Source organism: Ahaetulla prasina, chromosome 6, assembly GCF_028640845.1.
Source record: "Ahaetulla prasina isolate Xishuangbanna chromosome 6, ASM2864084v1, whole genome shotgun sequence".
Classification (NCBI taxonomy): Eukaryota; Metazoa; Chordata; class Lepidosauria; order Squamata; family Colubridae; genus Ahaetulla; species Ahaetulla prasina.
This window is the reverse complement of record NC_080544.1, coordinates 8,619,813-8,642,883: the sequence shown is the minus strand read 5'-3', so window position 1 is coordinate 8,642,883 and position 23,071 is coordinate 8,619,813. Positions and strand designations below refer to the sequence as shown.

Sequence of the window (23,071 nt, the reverse complement as noted above, 5' to 3'; positions counted from 1 at the left end):
GGCGTGCATAAGAGCACCAGCGTGCCTACCGTTCCTGTCCTAATATTCCCTTTGATTGTATCCAATTTGTATGGTTATTTCATGCTTATAGTTATATATACTGTTGTGTTTGACAAATAAATAAATAAATAAAATAAAAGTTCAGATACTGATTCCCCAGTTGACTATTTTTTTAAAAACAGCTGCTAAGTGATACAGAATGAATGAATGGGTGACTCTTTTTGCAGGTTACTGGGACAAAAAGAGATGCCAATTTTCTGTGACAGATATTTTCACTTCAAATATCCAACCCTGTTCTCTTTTCAGACAAAATATGTGATCAGATCAGTGATGCTGTCCTTGATGCCCATTTGAAGCAAGACCCAGATGCCAAAGTTGCTTGTGGTAAGAGGTGGCTTCTCCTCCTTAGCAAGACAAACATTCCACATTTAATGGCCATCAGAACATCTGAAGGTAGTACCATAGGTTGGGGGTACCCTAAGCAAACACCTAATGAGAAGGAAGGACTCACTGGAGAAGAGCCTAATGCTGGGAAAGATTGAGGGCAAAAGAAGAAGGGGACCACAGAGAACGAGGTGGCTGGATGGAGTCACTGAAGCAGTAGGCATGAGCTTAAATGGACTCCAGAGGTTGGTAGAGGACAGGAAGGCCTGGAGGAACGTTGTCCATGGGGTCGCGATGGGTCGGACACGACTTCGCAACTAACAACAACAACAAACCCTTAGCAGCAGGGGCAAGTGTGGAGTTTCTATTTCCAAATCATTTCCAAGATTTCACCCAGTTGGAGAATGTTTAAGGTTGGCCTACATAATCTCTCACTGTAACACAACCTAATTTTAGTATTAGAGCAGGGCTCTCCAACCTTGGTCCCTTTAAGACTTGTGGACTTCAACTCCCAGAGTTCCTCAGCCAGCTTTGCTGGCTAAGGGACTCTGGGAGTTGAAGTCCACAAGTCTTAAAGGGACCAAGGTTGGAGACCCCTGTATTAGAGGCAGACACAAAAGAAAAGTGGGTGGGACAAGTGGGGTGGGTATCAGCAGAGCAGAATGGCATGCTGGCCTAGTGGTGAAGACACTTGGAAGGCTGAGAGTTCAATCCTAGTAGCGGCAGATGTTTCTCCTAAAACATCTAAGGGGCGTGCATAAGCGCACAAACGTGCCTACCGTTCCTGTCCTATTGTTTTTCTTTTTTTCTTCTCATATATATATATATATATATATATATATATATATATATATATATATACTCCCGCGTAAAATTGGAAGTGTCTTGGCGACGTTTGACGAAGTCTCATTTGTCATCTTCAGGCTTCGTGCAAGAAGCACGAAGCTGAAGCCTGAAGATGACGAATGAGACTTCATCGAAACGTCGCCAAGACACTTCTAATTTTACGCAGGAGAAAACCCGAATAACCAAAGACCTACATACAAACACCCGCGAAAACCTCAGAAAACATATATACATATACATATACAAATATATATATATATATATATGCTTATACCTCCTTATATTTACTCATATATGTGTTTATATACTATATAATCTTTTTATATGATACCTACCTATATTGTTGTGACAAAATAAATAAATTTAATTTAATTTAAAAAAATCTGCTGTGAACATGTAGGTGTCAGGAGGGGCATCTGGCCAGTAAATGCTCAGCCACCCTGACTCTACCCCGAATTAAGGGATTGTAAAAAGGGAGTTATTGTATCAGCAGAGCAAACAATTTGATCGGGTTATAACAAAATGTGTGTGAATAAGATCAGGATGATGGCCTATTGGAAATGAATATAACACTTATTTCAGTGGTGGGTTTCAAATTTTTTTTACTACCTGTTCTGTGGGTGTGGCTTGGTGGGCGTGGCATGGCTTGGTGGGCGTGGCAGGGGAAGGATACTGCAAAATCCCCATTTCCTCCCAATCAGCTGGGACTCAGGAGGCAGAGAATAGATGGGGGCGGGGCCAGTCAGAATTTTTACTACTGGTTTTCTGAACTACTCAACATTTCCGCTACCGGTTCTCCAGAACTGGTCAGAACCTGCTGAAACCCACCTCTGCCTTATCTGAGTTACACAAAGGAGTCTTAGAACATGTGGCAACATAATTGCATTGATAAACAGGTGGTAGTTCTCACCTTTGCATTCAAGACATCCGCAGCTTTGTACCAAAGCTTTCGCTCTTCATCCAAGAAGCTTTCGCAGTTCAGTTCTGAAACGTTTTCAGAGAAAAAAACCAAAAAGGTCCAGTTGCCTTTTGGAAAAGCACCTTTGGGCGAATCATGACCTGGATGATGAAGGAGCTCCATAGACTCGGTCTTGTAGTTTATTACTGACTATTTAAGACACCCTCCTGGTGTATCCAACTTGTTTTCTTTCACCTTTAGAGACAGTGTGTAAAACAGGAATGGTCCTCCTCTGCGGCGAGATCACCTCCAGGGCTGTTGTGGATTATCAGCAGATTGTGCGAGACACAATTATGAACATCGGCTACGACGATTCAGCTAAAGGTTGGTGGAACACTAAAAGAGCTCGGCTCTAGCAGCCCATTCTTGATGAAGAAAAGGAAATGTGACTCTTATCTTGGTTTGCTTAGCTAGGATACCGAAAAGACTGATGCAACTTTGGTTGAGCAATGCTCGGGTTTTACTAGCAAGCGGTCTCCAGCTCTTTGCATAGGGAGCTGAAAGCTATTTATGGGCCGGTCGAAGGTTATCTCAAAGTTGGATCACCCCTCACACACAAACCGCTTCATCAGTGTCTTTGCGTCAGCATTCTTGACTTGACATTTTCAAGCCTGCTGGGCTTGACCAACTGGCCTCAGGATTTCTAGCAACTACCTGTGTTTTCCCGAAAATTAGACCAGGTCTTATTTTCTTTTGGGCCCCCAAATAGCCACTGGGGCTTATTTTTGGAGGGTATGGGGTTTTTTTTCCCCCATGTACCTCTTGTACATGCCCACTTCTTCTGCTTGCTCACAGCAGGGCAGGAGGCCACTGAGCCCATTGGTGCTGTCACTGTGAGGCAGGGGGATGGAGCTGCCCCATGCACCCTGCACTGGCTTAGCTGAGGATCCTGCAGCCACCCACGCCCCAACACCTGCCTCACCTCATGGTGGCAGCTCCAGTGTACCACTCAGCCTCCTGCTCCATTGGGGCTGCGAGCAAGAAGTCTGCTGGCGGCCAAGTGGGTTCCTACTTCACGTGGCCACCAGTGCTGCCGCAACAAGGCGGGTATCAGGGTGTGGATGGCTGTGGGGGCCCTGAGGTAAGCTGGTATGGGACGTATGGGGCAGCTCCACCTCACCTCGTGGCCGTGGCACCACAAGCAACCAGAAGGAATGGGTGGGTTGCAGAGGCTCTTAAATAAGTCTTATTTTGGGTGTAGGGCTTATATTAAGCGCACACTTAAAAGCTTGGTAGGTCTTGTTTTTGGAGAGGTCTTATTTTTGGGGGAACAGGGTAGTCTATTGAAGCTGTTTATGTAGACTTCCTGGGTAGTTCTGTCTCCTTCCCCACTTCGGATCAATGAGCTGGCCTTCAGCCAGCGGATTCACGGCTCTTATCAGTCCTGGCAGAGAAATCGCAGCTGCCTGCCAAAGTTCAAACAAATGACACACATAGCAAGACTTTCAGCTCGTTTTGAAATGGTTCAGCTTAACTTTTGCTTCCCGTGGAGTGAGAGCAGTCCCAGAGCTCCTTATATATCCTGTGGGGTGGGGCTCCTGCCCCACCCTTCCCTTTGATGACACCGCCTCTCTAATCGTCTGAAGCGCGGGTCAAACCAAGCTTGATTATTATTATCAGTTGGGTCTGAAGGCGTAGCCTGGGGAAGGGAGGAATCAGGGGATGACGGCCTCATTACGTCCTCCGACTGGTCTGGTTCTGGCTCCTAGAGCCGAGCCAAAGGAATCAGTGCTCCCAAGGTAAGTCTTACTGGCCCTTCCCCCTCACTCTCGGAGTCATTGTAGGGCATGGGGCTAGGTTCGGGGACTGGAGTCACAACAGGAATGTTGGGATCCTCCTTAAAGTTCTACGTTGCATAAGCTGTTGAAGTTGTTTCTGTACAAGTAATGGAATTCTATCTTGTAGGCTTTGACTACAAGACCTGTAACGTTCTCGTGGCTTTAGAGCAACAGTCGCCTGATATCGCCCAGGGGGTTCATCTACACAGGAATGAAGAAGACGTTGGCGCTGGAGACCAGGTAAGACCTTTGCTATCACCTGAAGACATAAAGTAGATCCTTTCTTGGTTGTGGATTCGGAGAGCAAATAAGCATCTTGGGATTGGAATTCATAGTATAGCTTCAGAAGGTATACCTCATGAATGTAAAATGCAATTATTCCATGGGTCACCTCTTCCTTCTCCCCCCAGTTGGCAAGTCAAAGGAAAGGGTCAGGCATGCAGGAATTGGTGGCTTACATATTAACTTTTGCCATTAATTTACTCTGAGTAGTGGGATTTTAGTCTGTAATTTGCTTTTCTTCCTCAAGCCCTTCCTGTAATACTTCTCATCTGTCAACCAAAGGTGTCTTTCTGTAGAGATAAAGCATTCTTTGATGTGCTGACTTTATAAATAAATGTAATAAATAAGTAGAGAGGTCTGCATACTTAACTTGGGGTAGGATAGATCTATTCTTGCCTTTTCCTTAGGCATGTTTACTCTTTACTTCCCGGTTCAATCAACAGCCTGGGATTTCCAAGTATTACCCCCAAATAGATCTAACTGTGCTTAACTTTTCCAAGGCCAACATCAATAGAATAGAATAACAGAGTTGGAAGGGACCTTGGAGATCTTCTAGTCCAAGGGGCTGTCTAGTTCAGGGGTCTCCAACCTTGGTCCCTTTAAGACTTGTGGACTTCAACTCCCAGAGTTCCTCAGCCAGCTTTGCAAGGTGTTGGTTACCACCTTTAAAGCGCTCCATGGCTTAGGACTGGGTTACTTACGGGACCGCCTACTGCTGCCGTTTGCCTCCCACCGACCCGTGCGCTCTCACAGAGAGGGACTCCTCAGGGTGCCGTCAGCCAAGCAATGTCGGCTGGCGGCCCCCAGGGGAAGGGCCTTCTCTGTGGGGGCTCCTACCCTATGGAATGAACTTCCCCCTGGACTTCGACAACCTCCTGACCTTCGAACCTTTCGCTGCGAGCTTAAGACCTATTTATTTGTCCGCGCGGGACTGGCATAGAATTTTAAGATGTTTTATGGGTTTTAATTCTTAATTAGTTTTTCGGGTTTTTAAATGTATTTTAAATTTGGGCCAAATTTAATAAGTTTTTTAACTATTGTTTTATTTGTATTGTACGTTTTGATTGTTGTTTTTATATGGGTGTTCACCTCCCTGAGTCCTTCGGGAGAAGGGCAGTATACAAATTAAAATATTATTATTATTATTAAGTCTTAAAGGGACCAAGGTTGGAGACCCCTGGTCTAGTCTGTTGTTAAAAATCTCCAGTGATGGAGCACCTACAACTACTGAAGGCTTCCACTGGTAGATTGTTCTCATCATTAGGAAACTTCTCCTTAGTTCTAGGTTGCTTCTCTCCTTGATTAGTTTCCACCCATTGCTTCTTTTCCTGCCCTCAGGTACTTTGGAAAATAGGTTGATCCCCCTTTGTGGAAGCCCCTCAAATATTGGAAGGCTGCTATCATGTCACCCCTAGTCCTTCTTTTTCATTAGACATACCCCATGATCAGTGAGATCACACAGGAAAGTGCTTCTATGTCATGGATCATCCATTCAAGGCTCTGACGATTTCAGGCCATCTTGAGAGAAAGTGACTGTATCAAAAGCTGCTCAGAAGATTTCTTTTCCTTAAATGCAAAGTACCATTTTGGGGAAGGAAGGAAAGGAAGGAAGGAAGGAAGGAAGGAAGGAAGGAAGGAAGGAAGGAAGGAAGAAAGAAAGAAAGAAAGAAAGAAAGAAAGAAAGAAAGAAAGAAAGAAAGAAAGAAAGAAAGAAAGAATAGCCAGGAACTGCAAGAGATTAATGAACGGGAAAAATCTATGATACTATAGTTCAAGGGTCTCCAACCTTGACAACTTTAAGACTTGTGGACTTCTACTCCCAGAATTCCTCAGCCATCTTTGCTGGATGAGGCATTCTGGGAGTTGAAGTCCACAAGTCTTAAAGTTGCCAAGGTTGGAGACCCCTGCTATAGATGACCAAAAAAGTATCTTATGAACCATGAGTTGCAATTTGTTTTCTTTTCCTTTTCCTTTAATAAACTAGCAAAGTACTAAATAATATGCCCCTCTTCCTTCCATGCAGGGCCTAATGTTTGGCTACGCAACCGATGAAACAGATGAATGCATGCCTCTAACCATTATCCTTGCTCACAAGCTGAATGCCAAAATGGCCGAGCTGAGACGCAGTGGAGTCCTCCCTTGGCTTCGACCAGACTCCAAAACCCAGGTAGGTTCGGATCAACCCCAATGCCTCATTCTCTAGAGGCTTAGAGCCAACCTGTGTGGCAAAACTAGAGGTTAGGATCATATGTGATAAGCTTGAGGAAAACAGAAAAGAAGACCAAGGATACTGGAGTTGGATTGGATCGAAGAGATGCTCTTGGAAGAGCTACGAGTTCATTCCTCAAAGACAGGTGAGAGACAGGTAAGAGGGCTGGGCTGAGCTTTTGTCTATTACAGAATAACAGAGTTGGAAGGGACCTTGGAGGCCTTCTAGTCCAACCTCCTGCCCAGGCAGGAAACCCTACACCATCTCAGACAGATGGTTATCCAACATTTTCTTTAAAATTTCCAGTGTTGGAGCATTTACAACTTCTGCAGGCAAGTCATTCCACTTATTAATTGTTCTAACTGTCAGGAAATTTCTCCTTAATTCTAAGTTGCTTCTCTCCTTGATGAGTTTCCACCCATTGCTTCTTGTTCTACCCTCAGGTGCTTTGGAAAATAGTTTGACTCCCTCTTCTTTGTGGCAACCCCTGAGATATTGGAACACTGCTATCATGTCTCCCCTAGTCCTTCTTTTCATTAAACTAGACATACCCAGTTCCTGCAACCGTTCTTCATGTGTTTTAGTCTCCAGTCCCCTAATCATCATCGTTGCTCTTCTCTGCACTCTTTCTAGCGTCTCAACATCTTTTTTACATCATGGCGACCAAAACTGAATGCAATATTCCAAGTGTGGCCTTACCAAGGCATTATAAAGTGGTATTAACACTTCACATGATCTTGATTCTATCCCTCTGTTTATGCAGCCTAGAACTGTGTTGGTTTTTTTGGCTTCTGCAGCACACTCCTGGCTCATTTTTACGTGATTGTCTACTAAGACTCCGAGCCAAGTTTCACCTAATCTGTACCTATATGTTTGGTTTTTCTCTGTGTTTACTTTTCTCTGTGTTGACTCAACTGTATAGCAGCCATCTGACAAGGTGTATATCTACAGGTTAAAATTAAAATCTCTCTCTCTACTAACTGAATAGATTTTTGAATGGATGTTCATAATTTGTGGATAATTCTCTTCCTGCTTCTGGGATTGCACCCATATTCCTTGTTACATTGCAATGTAAGCTCATCTGGTGACAATTAGCCACCTCGGTGCCTTCCATCCGTGTGAGTCAAGGTTGTACACAACTCTCACTCACTGGGATATCAGGTATTTGGAAACAATATTGATATCAACACCAGCCACTTCTCTTGTTTTCTTCTTCTTTGTGCACACCTTTTTAGAGTAGCAGGAGTTCCCAGTATATATGAATGGAGAAGGAGATTACTTTCCACTATTTATTAGACAATCATCTATCCCAGGGGTCTCCAACCTTGGTCCCTTTAAGACTTGTGGACTTCAACTCCCAGACTCTGGGAGTTGAAGTCCACAAGTCTTAAAGGGACCAAGGTTGGAGACCCCTGATCTATCCCACTCCACCTATAAGGACTTGTTTAGACAGGCAGAAAACATTGAGAAGAGCCAACACAGCATACGATTGTAGCAGTGGGACATACTGTAACCCGAACAAGAATTGGGTCACCACAGAGAAATCCCAAAGGTGCTTTTTCAAGAAGCAACTGGACTTTCTGGCTTTTTTCTTTGAAGACGTTTCATGAAGAAGCGAAACAACTCCAAAGAATCAGAGCTGAAGAAGCTTCTTGGATGAGAAGTGAAACGTTTTCGAAGAAAAGCCAGAAAGTCCCAGGCGCCTCTTGAAAAAAAGCACTTTTTTAAAAAATTTGCATTTATATCCCGCCCTTCTCCGAAGACTCAGGGCGGCTTGCACTTTTGGGACAACTATTTGGGACAACTATGGAAGGGACAACAACCCTTCCATACTTCCACCTCTCACAATACTTGACAACACAGTATCAACAGTAGAAACCTTCAAATTTCTAGGTTCTATCATATCGCAAGATCTCAAATGGACAGCTAACATCAAAAACATCATCAAAAAAGGACAACAAAGAATGTTCTTTCTGCGCCAACTCAGAAAGCTCAAACTGCCCAAGGAGCTACTGATCCAGTTCTACAGAGGAATTATTGAGTCTGTCATTTGCACCTCTATAACTGTCTGGTTCGGTTCTGCAACCCAACAAGAAAGACACAGACTTCAGAGGATAATTAGAACTGCAGAAAAAATAATTGCTACCAACCTGCCTTCCATTGAGGACCTGTATACTGCACGAATCAAGAAGAGGGCCGTGAAAATATTTGCAGACCCCTCGCATCCAGGACATAAACTCTTTCAACTCCTACCCTCAAAACAACACTATAAAGCACTGCACACCAGAACAACTAGACACAAGAACAGTTTTTTCCCAAAGGCCATCACTCTGCTAAACAAATAATTCCCTCAACACTGTCAAACTATTTACTAAATCTGCACTACTATTAATCTTCTCATCGTTCCCATCACCAATCTCTTTCAACTTATGACTGTGACTGTAATTTTGTTGCTGATAATCCTTATGATTTATATTGATATTGATTGTTCCTGATTGCTTATTTGTACCCTATAATTATCATTAAGTGTTGTATCATTGTTAAATTGTACCCTATGACCATCATTTGTGTTGTAAATGTTGTACCTCGATGAACGTATCTTTTCTTTTATGCACACTGAGAGCATATGCACCAAGACAGATTTTTTCTGTGTCCAATCACACTTGGCCAATACAAAATTCTATTCTATTCTATTCTATTCTATTCTATTCTATTCTATTCTATTCTATTCTAACTATGACCTGGCTGACAGAAAATCTCCATAGATCAGAGAGAAATGTTTATTTGAATCTGAAGAGCGGCGATCCTCCATCTTTTGAAACATCTTGCAAACAGCCAAATGTTTCTTACATTCCTTCCTCTTTTCGGCCCAGTCTAAATCTCCTTTTCATCATTTGTTTTCAGATCACAGTTCAGTACGTCCAGGAAGATGGAGCAGTCATCCCCGTGCGGGTTCATACCATTGTCATCTCCGTGCAGCACGATGAAGGCATCTCCTTGGACTCCATGCGCAAGGCCTTGCGGGAGCACGTGATCAGAGCCGTGGTGCCAGCTCACTACTTGGATGACAATACCGTTTACCACCTTCAACCCAGCGGCCGTTTTGTCATTGGAGGGCCACAGGTGCGCCTTTCGCCTCACGCCATCCTGAACTGCCAAAGTCACCTTTTTGTATTGGACCCAAGACAGGCAGTCCTCGACGTACAACCTCAGTTGAGACCAAAATTTCTGCTGCTAAGTGAAACATTTGTTAAGTAAATTTTGCCCCATTTTACCACGTTTCTTGCCACAGCGGTTAAGTCAGTGGTTCTCAACCTTTATAGTGCTGCGACCCCTTTAATACAATTCCCCACGATGTGGCGACCCTAACCGTAATTTTTTTAAAATTTACATTTATATCCCGCCCTTCTCCGAAGACTCAGGGCAGCTTACATTATGTTAAGCAATAGTCTTCATCCTATTTGTATATTATATACAAAGTCAACTTTTATTGCCCCCAACAATCTGGGTCCTCATTTTACCTACCTTATAAAGGATGGAAGGCTGAGTCAACCTTGGGCCTGGTGGGACTTGAACCTGCAGTAATTGCAAGCAGCTGCTGTTAATAACAGACTGTCTTAGCAGTCTGAGCCACCAGAGGCCCAGATTATTTTCGCAGCGATCTTAGCGCGCCTCAGCAGCCGCAGAAGGGGGGAAAAAGCGGCAAACTGTTTTTTTGAATTTATCGTGCCTGAAGTCGTATTGGCTAGCGATCTGAACTGCTTGAGATTGCCTTGAGGACGGAGGCATTAAAGCGGAGACTCCTCCCCTATTAAGTTTATTGTGCCTGAAGCCAGATTAGGCTAGCGATTGGGAGTGATTGCTTGTGGAGTCAACCATTGGAGCGCAATTCTTCGACTCGCAAGTATACTTCCCATATTTCCGATGGTCTTAGGCGACACCCCTGGCAAATCGTCATTCGACCCCCAACGAGATTGCGACCCACAGGCTGAGAACCGCTGGGTTAAGTGAATCACTGCAGTTGCTAATAGCGATAGTCCTTAGCCCTTAGTACTTTACAACCCTCTCTAAGTGGTTGACAGAGTCAGTCTCTTGCCCCCAATAATCTGGGTCCTCATTTTACCCACCTTGGAAGGATGGAAGGCTGAGTCAACCTTGAGCCTGATTAGATTCGAATTGCCAAACTGCAGGCAGCCGGAAGTCAGCAGAAGTAGCCTGCAATACTGCACTCTGACCACTGCGCCACCATGTTAAATTAATAACACACTTGTTAAGGGAATCTGGCTTCCCCATTGACTTAGCTTGGCAGAAGGTCACAAAAGTGGATCCCCTCGGGACGCTGCAACCGTCATAAATATGAGTCAGTAGCCAGGCATGTGAATTTTGATCATGTGACCATGGGGATGCGGCAGTGCTCGTGTGAAAAATGGTCATCAGTCCCTTTTTCAGTGCCGTTATAACTTTGGACGGTCACTAAGTGAACCGTTGTAAGTCGAGGATGACATGTAGAGCCACCTGTTGTAGCAATGTGGGAGGTGGGTGTCTAGAAATAGCTCTTTTCTGATCCATCGAATTCTCCCATGTTCTGTCAAATGTTTCATTATTTACCAAATTTCCTTGAACAAAGCAACGTATAATGATAAGAGTTATGAGTCAGTATTGTGTCCGATTTGGGGAAACCAGGTTTTTATGAGGATCTGGAGAAACCTGAACAGGTTCAAAAGAACGGTGGCCAAGATGGTAGACAACTAGAAACTGCACCCTAAATAGAGAGTTTTGAGGAAACTGGGAAGGTCTTAGAAGAAGGAGACGATTGAGGAGGATGTGATAGGCTTCTGAAGATACCTGAGAAGATGTCATCCAGAAGAAGGCCGGATCCTATTCTCTATCACCTTGGTACTGGAGAGAAAATAACAGAGTTAAATGAGAGACAAGTGGATTCTTTATGAAAGTTAGGAAACTTTTTCTAATAGTAAGAACAGTCTTGACAGTAAAATCTGTTATTCAGGAGAGTTCAAGTTTGGATTAGACTAACAGAGTTGGAAGGGACCTTGTAGGTCATCTACTCCAACCCCCCGCCCAAGCAGGAGACCCTCCACCATTTCTGACAAATGGCAGTCCAATCTCTTCTTGAAAGCTTCCACTGACGAAGCTCCCACAACTTCCGAAGGCAACTTCTGTTCCATTCGTTAATTGTTCTCACAATCTGAAAATGTCTCCTTATTTCCAAGTTGAATCAGTTTCCATCCATTATTTATTTTTTTATTTTTTTATTTATTTTGTCACAACAGTATATATAAGCATAAGCACGAAAGTAACTATATAATATATAAGCATATATATATAAGCATAAGCATGCAATAACTATATTAATTGGATATAACGAAAGAAAACAATAGGACAGGAACGGTAGGCACGTTTGTGCTCTTATGCACGCCCCTTACGGACCTCTTAGGAATGGGGTGAGGTCAATACAAGACAGTTTTTGGTTAAATAATAATAATAATAATAATAATGTTTTAATTTGTATACCGCCCTTCTTCCGAAGGACTCAGGGCGGTGAACAGGCAAATAAAATACAAACAGAAACATACACCATAATTAAAACAACCCTTAAAAAACTGATTCAAATTTGCCAGAAAATTTAAAATAACATTACACCCCATAAAAATTACAGAATCCCACAATTAAAATTTAAAATTTAGAATTTAAAATCAGGCCAGTCCAGCCAGCTTTGGGGATTTTGAGAAGAGACCATAGAGTCAGGTAGTGTGTTCAAGCATTAACAACTCTGTTATTGAAGTCATATTTTCTGCAATCAAGATTGGAGCAGTTGACATTAAGCTTAAATCTATTGTTTGCTCTTGTATTGTTGTGATTGATTCTTTGTCTTGCCTTCTGATGCTTTGTCCTGCCTTCTGATGCTTTGGAGAATAGCTTGACCCCCTTCCTCCTCTCTGTGGTAGCCCCTCAAATATTGGAAGATGCTATCCTGCCTCCCCTGGTCCTTCTCTTCACTAGACTAGCCAGGCCCAGTTCCAGCAACCGTTCTTCATATGTTTTAGCCTCCAGTCCCCTCATCATCTTGGTTGCTCTTCTCTGCACTTTTTCTACAGAAGAATTGTCTTCCCTTGATTGTTTTGACCAAAAGCATTGTAATTTTGATCCTGCACTAAGAGACACATGCATAGTTGAATTTGTTTTGAGGGTTCCTCAAAATTTCCTCAGCCAAATTTTGACAGGATTTCAATTTACGGTCTGGAGGCAAGTATCATTAGCTAAACAAAAGACATCTTCTTTCATCTTTGAAGGCTTTCTTTGGTCTTTTTTTTTGTGGGGCAGGTGGGAGGAGGCTATCGTGAAACATTTCCCAAAACGCTTGGTAAAAACCGAGATCAGACATTTGGTCTTGCAATACTGCAGGGTGATGCAGGAGTTACCGGCCGGAAAATCATTGTGGATACTTACGGTGGATGGGGAGCCCATGGAGGCGGAGCTTTCTCGGGCAAGGACTACACAAAAGTGGACCGATCAGCAGCCTACGCAGCCCGGTGGGTGGCCAAGTCTTTGGTGAAAGCAGGGCTGTGTCGTCGGGTTCTGGTTCAGGTAAGTGACATTTTATGACCAGTTTATTACAGCCGTAAAACCAGATATCTACTGATAGAACTGTTACCTCTCTCTCTCTCTCCCTCTCCCTCTTTCTCCCTCCCTCTCCCTGTCTATCATCTATCATCTATCTCTATCATCTCTATCTAGATATCCATCCATCATCCATCGTCTATCTGTCTGTCTATCAACTGTCTGTCTGTATATCATATCTATCTCTCTATCTTGTATCTGATATCCATCCATTCTCTCCATCTCTCTCTCTCTCCCTCTCTCTCTTTCTCCCTCTCTCTCCCAGTCTATCATCTATCTCTATCATCTCTATTTAGATATCCATCCATCCATCCATCCATCCATCCATCCATCCATCCATCCATCTATCGTCTATCTGTCTGTCTATCATCTGTCTGTCTGTATATCATATCTATCTCTCTATCTTGTATCTGATATCCATCCATTCTCTCCATTCTCTCTCTCTCTCTCTCCCTCTCTCTCTCGCACCTTCATTTCTGTAATCCAGTATACAAAATACAGTTTGAAAAACTAGATTGATTGTTTAGTATCAAAATCTTTATGTATAATGTTTTTCCATTCTTGTATCTATTTCAGTAATATTCAAAGAATCTTTCTATTATCTCTCTGTCTGTCTCCCTCTCTCTCTCTTTCACACACATACACACACACACCTGTCCATCATCCATCCATTCTTCCTTCAATTGTCAGGGTTCCAAGTAGCACCCCCCAAAAGAAAGAAGACTCCGAGGCTAGAAGTTCCTCAGAGTTCCATTTTATTAGAGACGTTATATTGGCACATCTGGGAAAACCCGAATCTAAAAGCTTCCAGGTTTTCCCCACACAAAGAAAAGACCAAGTCCCTGCCCAGCACCCACACGTCCATCATGTGGTCCAATCAAAGCACCGCATCAACTGGAGATGCCTTCCAGTCACACCCCTCCAGGTGCAGGGCAAGATGTCCTTGACTCTCTGAGAAAGGAATGTTATTATGACTATATATCACTCCTGCCCCATACAATCCCCCCTCCCAGTTTCCCACAGCACTAAATGTGACAAGCCTGAAGATCCAATGCCCAAGGTGGCTTCCAGGCCTGACATCAATACTGTAACACAGAAAGAGAATACAATTTGAAAAATTAAGTCATAATCACTTATGTGTATCTCCTCAACTTTAAATTTTAAATTGGTCCTTTCTGATTAATGCCGTTCTGTACTTGAATCTTTGGGCAATCATGGACCTGGAATCTTTTCACTGACAAAAGGAGTGGTCACCAAATGAATCTATGGATGACATGCACGAAGCCAGCCTCAAAGTGTCTCCTTCTTGCCACCTAGGTTGCCTATGCTATTGGAGTGGCTGAGCCGTTGTCCATCTCCTTGTTCACCTACGGTACCTCTGCCTACACTGAGCAAGAGCTCCTCAACATTGTCCACCAAAATTTTGACCTTCGACCCGGAGCCATTGTCAAGTGAGTATTTCACTTTGGGGCAGAGTTAGAAGCAAATGGTGGACACTTGCTTTTCTAGTCCTGGGAACTGAATGAAAATCTGAACTTCCTTCCATTCCAAGTTTTCCCAAAAGAATCAGGCTCTGACTGGGAAGTATTTATGGTGTGCTCTCCCATCCTTGGGAGGATGATAGCCCTGGTGTGTGTGTGTGTGTGCGTGTGTGTGTGTGTGTGAGAGAGAGAGAGAGAGAGAGAGAGAAACCATTTCAAATATCTCACTCTGGGAGGGTTCCAGCTTCATACTCAGCATGGAGTCCCTCTTCAAATAGTCCTTGCTAGAGTTTGGCCAAGTGTGAAAAGAGTCTTGGTTTCAAATGTTAGACAGTTCCAGGGCTTAAAACCTGACCTCTGACAAGGGGCAGATTTATAGGGGAGCCAGCAGTTCTGTCAGTAAAGGGCTAATTATCCAAACGAGAGCCTGGAGTTTTTTGAGTGAGAAGATTGACTCATCTGTAGGACAAAATGTTCCAGAGATTTGCAGTAAACGTCACAAGGAAAAACTGGCCTTCAAAAAAGTTCATGTTTTCTTCTCACCCACATTGAAATGGATGTATATAAATTCCCTTATCAAAATGATCATGGTTGCTGCTTTTTAAAAAAATGTAACGTTGACTAGTAGCTCATTCCACATACACCTGGACCTTTTAAAGCAGTTGGCTGTGGCTCTGGCTCGGGCTATCTCCTTTCATAACAAGTACGTTGCTGGATCAACCAAGAGGTCTATTGAGGTCAGTGTTCTGGTCTGGAATTGTTCAAAGCTTTTAAGACTTGTGGACTTCAAACTTTGCTTGTCAAGAAGGTCACAAAAGGGGATCACATGACCCCGGGATACTTCAACCGTCACAAACGTGAGTCATTTGCCAAGTGTCTGAATTTCAATCCTGTGATCACAAAGGTTGTATGTGTGGTAAATGATCCTAAGTCACTTTTTTCAGTACTGTGGTAACTTCAAATGGCCATTAGAGAATTTTCTTTTTATTGGCCAAATTTTATTGGACACACAAGGAATTTGTCTTGGTGCATATGCTCTCAGTGTACATAAAAGAAATAGAATAGAATAGAATAGAATAGAATAGAATAGAATAGAATAGAATAGAATAGAATAGAATAGAATAGAATAGAATAGAATTTTTTATTGGCCAAATTTTATTGGACACACAAGGAATTTGTCTTGGTGCATAGGCTCTCAGTGTACATAAAAGAAAAGATACCTTCATCAAGAATCATAAGGTACAATGATAGTCATAGGGTAAAAATAAGCAATCAGGAATAGGATAGGATAGGATAGGATAGGATAGGATAGGATAGGATAGGATAGGATAGGATAGGATAGGATAGGATAGGATAGGATAGGATAGGATAGGATTCTTTATTGGCCAAGTGTGTCTTGGTGCAAATGCTCTCAGAGTACATAAAAGAAAAGATACCTTCATCAAGGTACAACACTTACAACACTTAATGATAGTCACAGGGTACAAATTTAACACTTAATGATACTCTTGTAAGTCAAGGAATACCAGTGTAGCCTGCACCCAAGGAGGAAGGGACGCAACTTTAATAACTTTCTTTTTTTTTTGGTTTACACTTAGGGATCTGGATTTAAAGAAGCCCATTTATCAGAAGACGGCTTGTTACGGTCATTTTGGAAGAAGTGAATTTTCTTGGGAAGTCCCGAAAAAGCTTGCCTTCTAACTTTCCTGGGCCAACTTCTCTCCATTTCAAAGGAACAGTATTTTACTACCCGGAGTGCTTCCGTTGACCATTGTCAGTGCTGAAGAAAAATAATAATGGAGAAATATTCCCTCTTTGTTTTCTCTATGTATCAGCCCATGCAGACTTTCAGAGGATAAATTCGGGGCAGACGAATGCCATTTTAATTTTGTCTCATGCTGCTATTTTGGCGTAGGGGAGGAAATTCCATTGGAGAAGACAAGAAGGGACTTAAACCTACAATGAAACAATGGACTTTGTTTTTTTTTCCAATCCAGCAGATCTACTACATCTTTCTAAACTACTAATAGGAAGAAACCTTTTTCTCAGATTTGGTATGATTTCTCGACGTTTTGCAACAGGGCTGTTCGAGGTTCTGGCATCCTGCTTCCATGTGCTACAAGGAGTAGCTACTCTTGGAGTAAAACAGAACATTTCCCCTAGGTTGGAGACCCATCTTTTTCAAGAGGAGTTCTGCCACGTTTTACTAATTCTGTTCCAACTGTCCAATCCACGTTTAATTCTTTCTTGCTCCTTCCTCTCTTTCTTAACTGCCTTACAGATAGTCCTTCTCGGATGACCATAAAGGAATCTGCCCGTTATGGTCACATGTCATAACAGTCATGAAAGCTGTAGTCATATAGCGAATGTGGCAGTTGTTAAGCAGAGGCCACTGTCATTAAGTGAACACATGGTTCCCTTGGGGGAAATTTTTGCCCCCAAAATGGAAATACCTGTTTTTAGCAAAACCTTTTCAACTGAGGGATGCTACAAATCACTGTAAATATGGCGAGATGTTGCCAACCCCTGATGACCGCAAGCTGGGTCCAACACTCAAAATTTCGAATCTGGTTTTGAGTCCCCTTTTTCGAATGAGTCGTGACTTCAATGGGTCACGAAGCGATCGGTTGTATGTCAAGGACTACCTGTAAAAGCAAACATTTGGTTGCTTTTGTGCTTGGTGCCTTTTATCGATACGCATAAATGTTGCTGACATTTCTGGAGCCTGTTCTAGATGGTTTTTAGATACAAAAAGGGTGTTAAAAAAAAAGATTGCCAGAATAGTGGTGTAGAAGCCGCACGTTTCGGCCAATGCTTGAGTTGGCGTGATTGAATGGTAAGCTCAAGACATTCAGGTGAGTTGGAGAGAAATTGTCAAGAGTAGCAAGACGTGAAGGAGGACATACGATGGAGGAGATAGACATAGCAGCAACCTATAAAGCAGAGGTCTCCACCTTTGGCCACTTTAAGACTTGTGGACTTCAACTCCCAGTGGCTGAGGAATTCTGGAAGTTGAAGTCCACAAGTCTTAAAGTGACCAAGGTTGGAGACCCCAGCTACAAGCAAGGAAATAGAGAACGAATGACTCTTGAGAGCTGTTGGACAAGCAATGAATGTCAGGAATGACACCATGGAGACCAGACTCAGAAAAGTGGGAAAACAAGAACCATTTCCTCAGTATTTTAATTTAAAATACCACCACTGTGTACTGACCCAAAAAGTCAGGATAGATATTTGCTTCAGTTGGAATAATATCTTGGGCCAGTAATAAAAGAGAGAGCCAGTCTGGTCTAGTGGTGAAGGCATTAGGCTAAAAACCAGGAGGCTGTGAGTTGTAGTCCTGCCTTAGGCATAAAAATGAGCTGGGTGACTTTGAACCAGTCAACAGGAGACCAGAAGTTCTGGTCCCACCTTAGGCGTGAAAGGCAGCTGGATGAGTTTGGCCAGTTCCTCTCTCTCTCAGCCAAATTCGCCTCACAGGGTTGTTGTTGTGGGGAAGATAGGAAAATAAGAAGGAATATTACACCTGTTCCCCACCTTGAGTTATTTCTAAAAATAGTAAAGTTGGGATAAAAATATTTTTAAAAAGAAGAAGAAGGCAGAAAGAGGAACGTCTCCCATGAGCTAGAGCAGGGGTCTGCAAACTTGGCTCTTTTAAGACTTGTGGACTTCAACTCCCAGGAGTTCCTCAGCCAGCAAAGCTGGCTGAGGAACTCTGGGAGTTGAAGTCCACAAGTCTTAAAAGAGCCAAGTTTGCAGACCCCTGAGCTAGAGAAACGGTTCTGCAGAAACAAACTGGTTTCAGATCCCATTTGGTGCTTCTTAGTTCAACTGGAATGAGAATACAGGTGTGTAGCTTCCCTTGCTTGGAGCCAGGAGGGAAGGAAGCCCTCGGGGCGCGGATCTGTAACGTTTCTGTACGTCATCTCATCAGATTTCAGATTCAGTATTTTACTTTACTGTGTAAAGCATCGCATATGCTCAATGGTGCTATATCAATTGCTATTATTAAGAAATGACAGGCTGGGGTCAATAATAATCACAATTCTGTCTCAGGATTACAAGCATGTTTTGTTCCAAGCCCTGGAAAAATCCTATCAGTGCCTTGGCAGATCTTTTGTTTTTAAAATTTGGGGTAGGCTCCCCTCCCCCCCCCCCCCCCCGCTCCTTCCTACATGTCTCACTTTTTTCCCCTTCTCTTGTGTGTGGCTTGCAAATCTCTCTTGGCGTTGATGGTTTTCTGTTTCTGATGTTTAGATCACTTCTTACATCGTCACGGTCAAAGCTGTCTGGCAGGGGGAGATTTTCAAACAGAGAATGGAAAAAAAGGATGCAAAGTACACTTTTACGATGTATTTAAAGTGCATAATTTTAATTACATTTCAATAAAGTTTCAATTTAAGGAGACGGGAGATCAGTTGCCCTCTTGAATTCCAGCCACTGCAGAAGGAGAGTTGGGTTATTTTAACTCTTTCCTGCTAGCAAGTGTAAAAAGGCACCAAGGTTTGTGAGCTCCTTCTCCTTTCATCTGTCCTTCTGATGAATCGAAATGCGTCTCTGCTCCAAAGCGGATGGATGACTTTTAATAAAATTTATTGCAAAACCAGCTACACTCATGATGTTTGGCCATTAGACGGCAGCAGAGGCCCAGCTTGCTTTAGTGTTTACCTGGTTAAATTATTAACAGAATAAGACAACAGAGTTGGAAGGAACCTTTGGACATCTTCTAGTCCAACCCTTAATCAATCAGGAGAGATCCTGCTTGGTTTGCTCTTCCTGACTGATGACAACCCAAAAACGTTTTAAAATAACACAGGAAGTTTAGACTACAACCTGCAAAACTGCTTGAACAATTCTAGGAAGGACAGTTGCTTTTCAGTAGGATTGGATCAAACTAAACATGTTCTTTTTAAAAAGCATCTAAGCAGACCTTGTGTTGTGTCTGCACCCCCCCCCCTGAGCCAGGCCCCCTGCCAGAAAGTGACTTGGAAAGTGAGGGGGAAGGGCCGTCAGGACTTACCTCGGGAGCACCGGCTTCCCTGGCTCAACTCCAGGAGTTCCTCAGCCAGCAAAGCTGGCTGAGGAACTCTGGGAGTTGAAGTCCACAAGTCTTAAAAGAGCCAAGTTTGCAGACCCCTGAGCTAGAGAAACGGTTCTGCAGAAACAAACTGGTTTCAGATCCCATTTGGTGCTTCTTAGTTCAACTGGAATGAGAATACAGGTGTGTAGCCTCCCTTGCTTGGAGCCAGGAGGGAAGGAAGCCCTCTGGGCGAGGATCTGTGACGTTTCTGCGCGTCGTCTCATCAGATTTCAGATTCAGTATTTTACTTTACTGTGTAAAGCATCGCATATGCTCCATGGTGCTATATCAATTGCTATTATTAAGAAATGACAGGCTGGTGTCAATAATAATCACAATTCTGTCTCAGGATTACAAGCATGTTTTGTTCCAAGCCCTGGAAAAATCCTATCAGTGCCTTGGCAGATCTTTTGTTTTTAAAATTTGGGGTAGGCTCCCCCCCCCCCCGCTCCTTCCTACATGTCTCACTTTTTTCCCCTTCTCTTGTGTGTGGCTTACAAATCTCTCTTGGCGTTGATGGTTTTCTGTTTCTGATGTTTAGGTCACTTCTTACATCGTCACCGTCAAAGCTGTCTGGCAGGGGGAGATTTTCAAACAGAGAATGGAAAAAAAGGATGCAAAGTACACTTTTACGATGTATTTAAAGTGCATAATTTTAATTACATTTCAATAAAGTTTCAATTTAAGGAGACGGGAGATCAGTTGCCCTCTTGAATCCAGCCACTGCAGAAGGAGAGTTGGGTTATTCTAACTCTTTCCTGCTAGCAAGAAAACTCTTTCCTGCTAGCTAGTAAAAAGGCACCAAGGTTTGTGAGCTCCTTCTCCTTTCATCTGTCCTTCTGATGAATCGAAATGCGTCTCTGCTCCAAAGCGGATGGATGACTTTTAATAAAATTTATTGCAAAACCAGCTACACTCATGATGTTTGGCCATTAGACGGCAGCAGAGGCCCAGCTTGGTTTAGTGTTTACCTGGTTAAATTATTAACAGAATAAGACAACAGAGTTGGAAGGAACCTTTGGACATCTTCTAGTCCAACCCTTAATCAATCAGGAGAGATCCTGCTTGGTTTGCTCTTCCTGACTGATGACAACCCAAAAAAGTTTTAAAATAACACAGGAAGTTTAGACTACAATCTGCAAAACTGCTTGAACAATTCTAGGAAGGACAGTTGCTTTTCAGTAGGATTGGATCAAACTAAACGTGTTCTTTTTAAAAAGCATCTAAGCAGACCTTGTGTTATGTCTGCACCCCCCCCCCCAGCCAGGCCCCCTGCCAGAAAGTGACTTGGAAAGTGAGGGGGAAGGGCCGTCAGGACTTACCTCGGGAGCACCGGCTTCCCTGGCTCAACTCCAGGAGCCAGAAACAGGCCAGGTGGAAGAAATAACGAGGCCTCCGTCCCCTGACTCTTCCCCCCCAGGCCACGCCTCCAGACCCAGCTGATGGCAATCAGGCCTGGCTGGATCCTAGGTTTCGTAGGCAGTAGAGGTGGGAACAACAGAAGCAGGGGTGGGGCAGGCCTAGGAAGTGCTGAGTCATGGAGCCACACCCCACAAGATATAAAAGCAGCAAGGGCTGCTATGCCTCATCGTAGCAAGCAAATCAACTGCTTCACTAGAGCTGAAGTACTGTTTGTTAACTCATTGGCATCAAGGGAGATAACAGAGACACTTGGCAGATGCTCGCTAGTTTGCTGCCAGAGCTGATAGTGCCGGCTAATTAAGTCATCGCTCGGACTGAGGCGAGGGGGGACAGAACACCTTGTCTGATTTCAGAGGGGGTTAAGCCTGTTGTATACCTGAGTGAAAGGTAGCTGGGGATCCCCGTAAAGACATCAGCTGCTAACTGTGATGGTGAAAATGTTACAAAATGGACATTGTGGTTGTCAGAATGCAAAGTCTTCCCTTTTGTATTTGTGCTCCAACCTTGGATGCAAATATCTTGAGTCACAAAGTTTGCATTGTGGTTGCATGTTTTTGTCCCTTGACCTTCCTAATGGATGGTGATGGCTAGACTGAAACGCACAATTCTTGCCTCCAGAAGTTGTGGGTGCTCGATCACTGGAGGTTTTTAAGAAGAGATTAGACAGCCTTTTCTCCAGAGTGGTCTAGGGTCTCCTACTTGAGCAAGTGGGCTGGACTAGAAGAGCTCCAGAGCTTCCAACTCTGTGAATCTATTCTGTTGGCTTTGGAAAAAGCTAAGCAGGGTCAGATCTACTTGAGGTAACAGTTGGAGATCCCAGGCTGTAGGTTGAACTGAGAAGTAAAAAGTAAACATGCCCAAGGAAGAAGCAAGAGTAGACCTACCCTAATTAAAGTATGCAGGCCTCTCTATTTATTTATTACATTTATTTATAAAGTCAGCACAAGTTGAACATAGGTCAAAGAATGCTTTACAGCACAAATCTTTATACCTTTGGTTGACACATGAGAAATATTACAGGAAGGGCTTGACGAAGAAAACCAAATTACAGGCTAAAATCCCACTAGGAGTAAATTAGTGGCAAATGTTAATATGTAAGCCACCAATTCCTGCATGCCTGATCCTTACCTCTGATCTGCCAGCTGTTGAAGAAACATCTTAGAACAAGGCAGTTGAAGACCACTTCAATTTTTTTATTGCTCATGATTTATTTTTATTTTATTTTTTATTTTTATTTACATTTATATCCCGCCCTTCTTCAAAGACTCAGGGCGGCTTACACTATGTTAGCAATAGTCTTCATTCTATTTGTATATTTATATACAAAGTCAACTTATTGCCCCCAACAATCTGGGTCCTCATTTTACCTACCTTATAAAGGATGGAAGGCTGAGTCAACCTTGGGCCTGGTGGGACTAGAACCTGCGGTAATTGCAGGCAGCTGCTGTTAATAACAAACTGCATTAGCAGTCTGAGCCACAGAGTGATGACTATGTGAAGATGCCCATGAAGCTGCCTGCTGCCAATGTGAGACTAAAGGCTTAAAGACCTATTCAGGGCCAGAGGGAATACGTTTGGTTCTGTTAGTACATGAATATGAGATCAGCAGACCAAACTAGGACTGCAGAATAGATGGACTAGTGTTAGAAAAAAAATTCTCAGAAAACCTCAGTCACAATTCATTTCAGTATCGTCAAGTAAAATGAACAGTTATGTCCATGTAAACTCGTCAGTTTGGGAATATCGTGATCTTTGATTAGTTTTTAGTTATCCACCTGGGTGAATATTTCTGGTAATCCTAAAAATCTGTAATCCTGTAATCCTAAAGATAACAATGCTGAAATGATAAAACCGGAGGAAATTTTAATAGCCCTTAATAGAAATAAGGGAAAAATAAGGGCCGGGGTGTGGCTCAGGCTGTAAGAAGCCTGTTATTAAAACACAGCTGCCTGCAGGTTCAAGTCCCACCAGGTCCAAGGTTGACTCAGCCTT

General features: G+C 43.1%; 1 protein-coding gene across 1 annotated transcript in view; it reads left to right on the top strand.

The window, feature by feature from the left end:
• The window catches only part of MAT1A (methionine adenosyltransferase 1A), a 30,324-nt gene extending 11,141 nt beyond the window's left edge, over positions 1 to 19,183 (top strand). The window contains exons 2-9 of the mRNA XM_058188852.1: positions 307 to 384; positions 2,390 to 2,512; positions 4,094 to 4,206; positions 6,272 to 6,415; positions 9,362 to 9,580; positions 12,881 to 13,063; positions 14,414 to 14,547; positions 16,176 to 19,183. Of these exons, the coding sequence (XP_058044835.1) occupies positions 307 to 384; positions 2,390 to 2,512; positions 4,094 to 4,206; positions 6,272 to 6,415; positions 9,362 to 9,580; positions 12,881 to 13,063; positions 14,414 to 14,547; positions 16,176 to 16,278 (1,097 nt within the window). The 3' untranslated portion in view covers positions 16,279 to 19,183. The remainder of the gene's footprint in view (positions 1 to 306; positions 385 to 2,389; positions 2,513 to 4,093; positions 4,207 to 6,271; positions 6,416 to 9,361; positions 9,581 to 12,880; positions 13,064 to 14,413; positions 14,548 to 16,175) is intronic.
• The last annotated feature ends 3,888 nt before the right edge of the window (positions 19,184 to 23,071 follow it).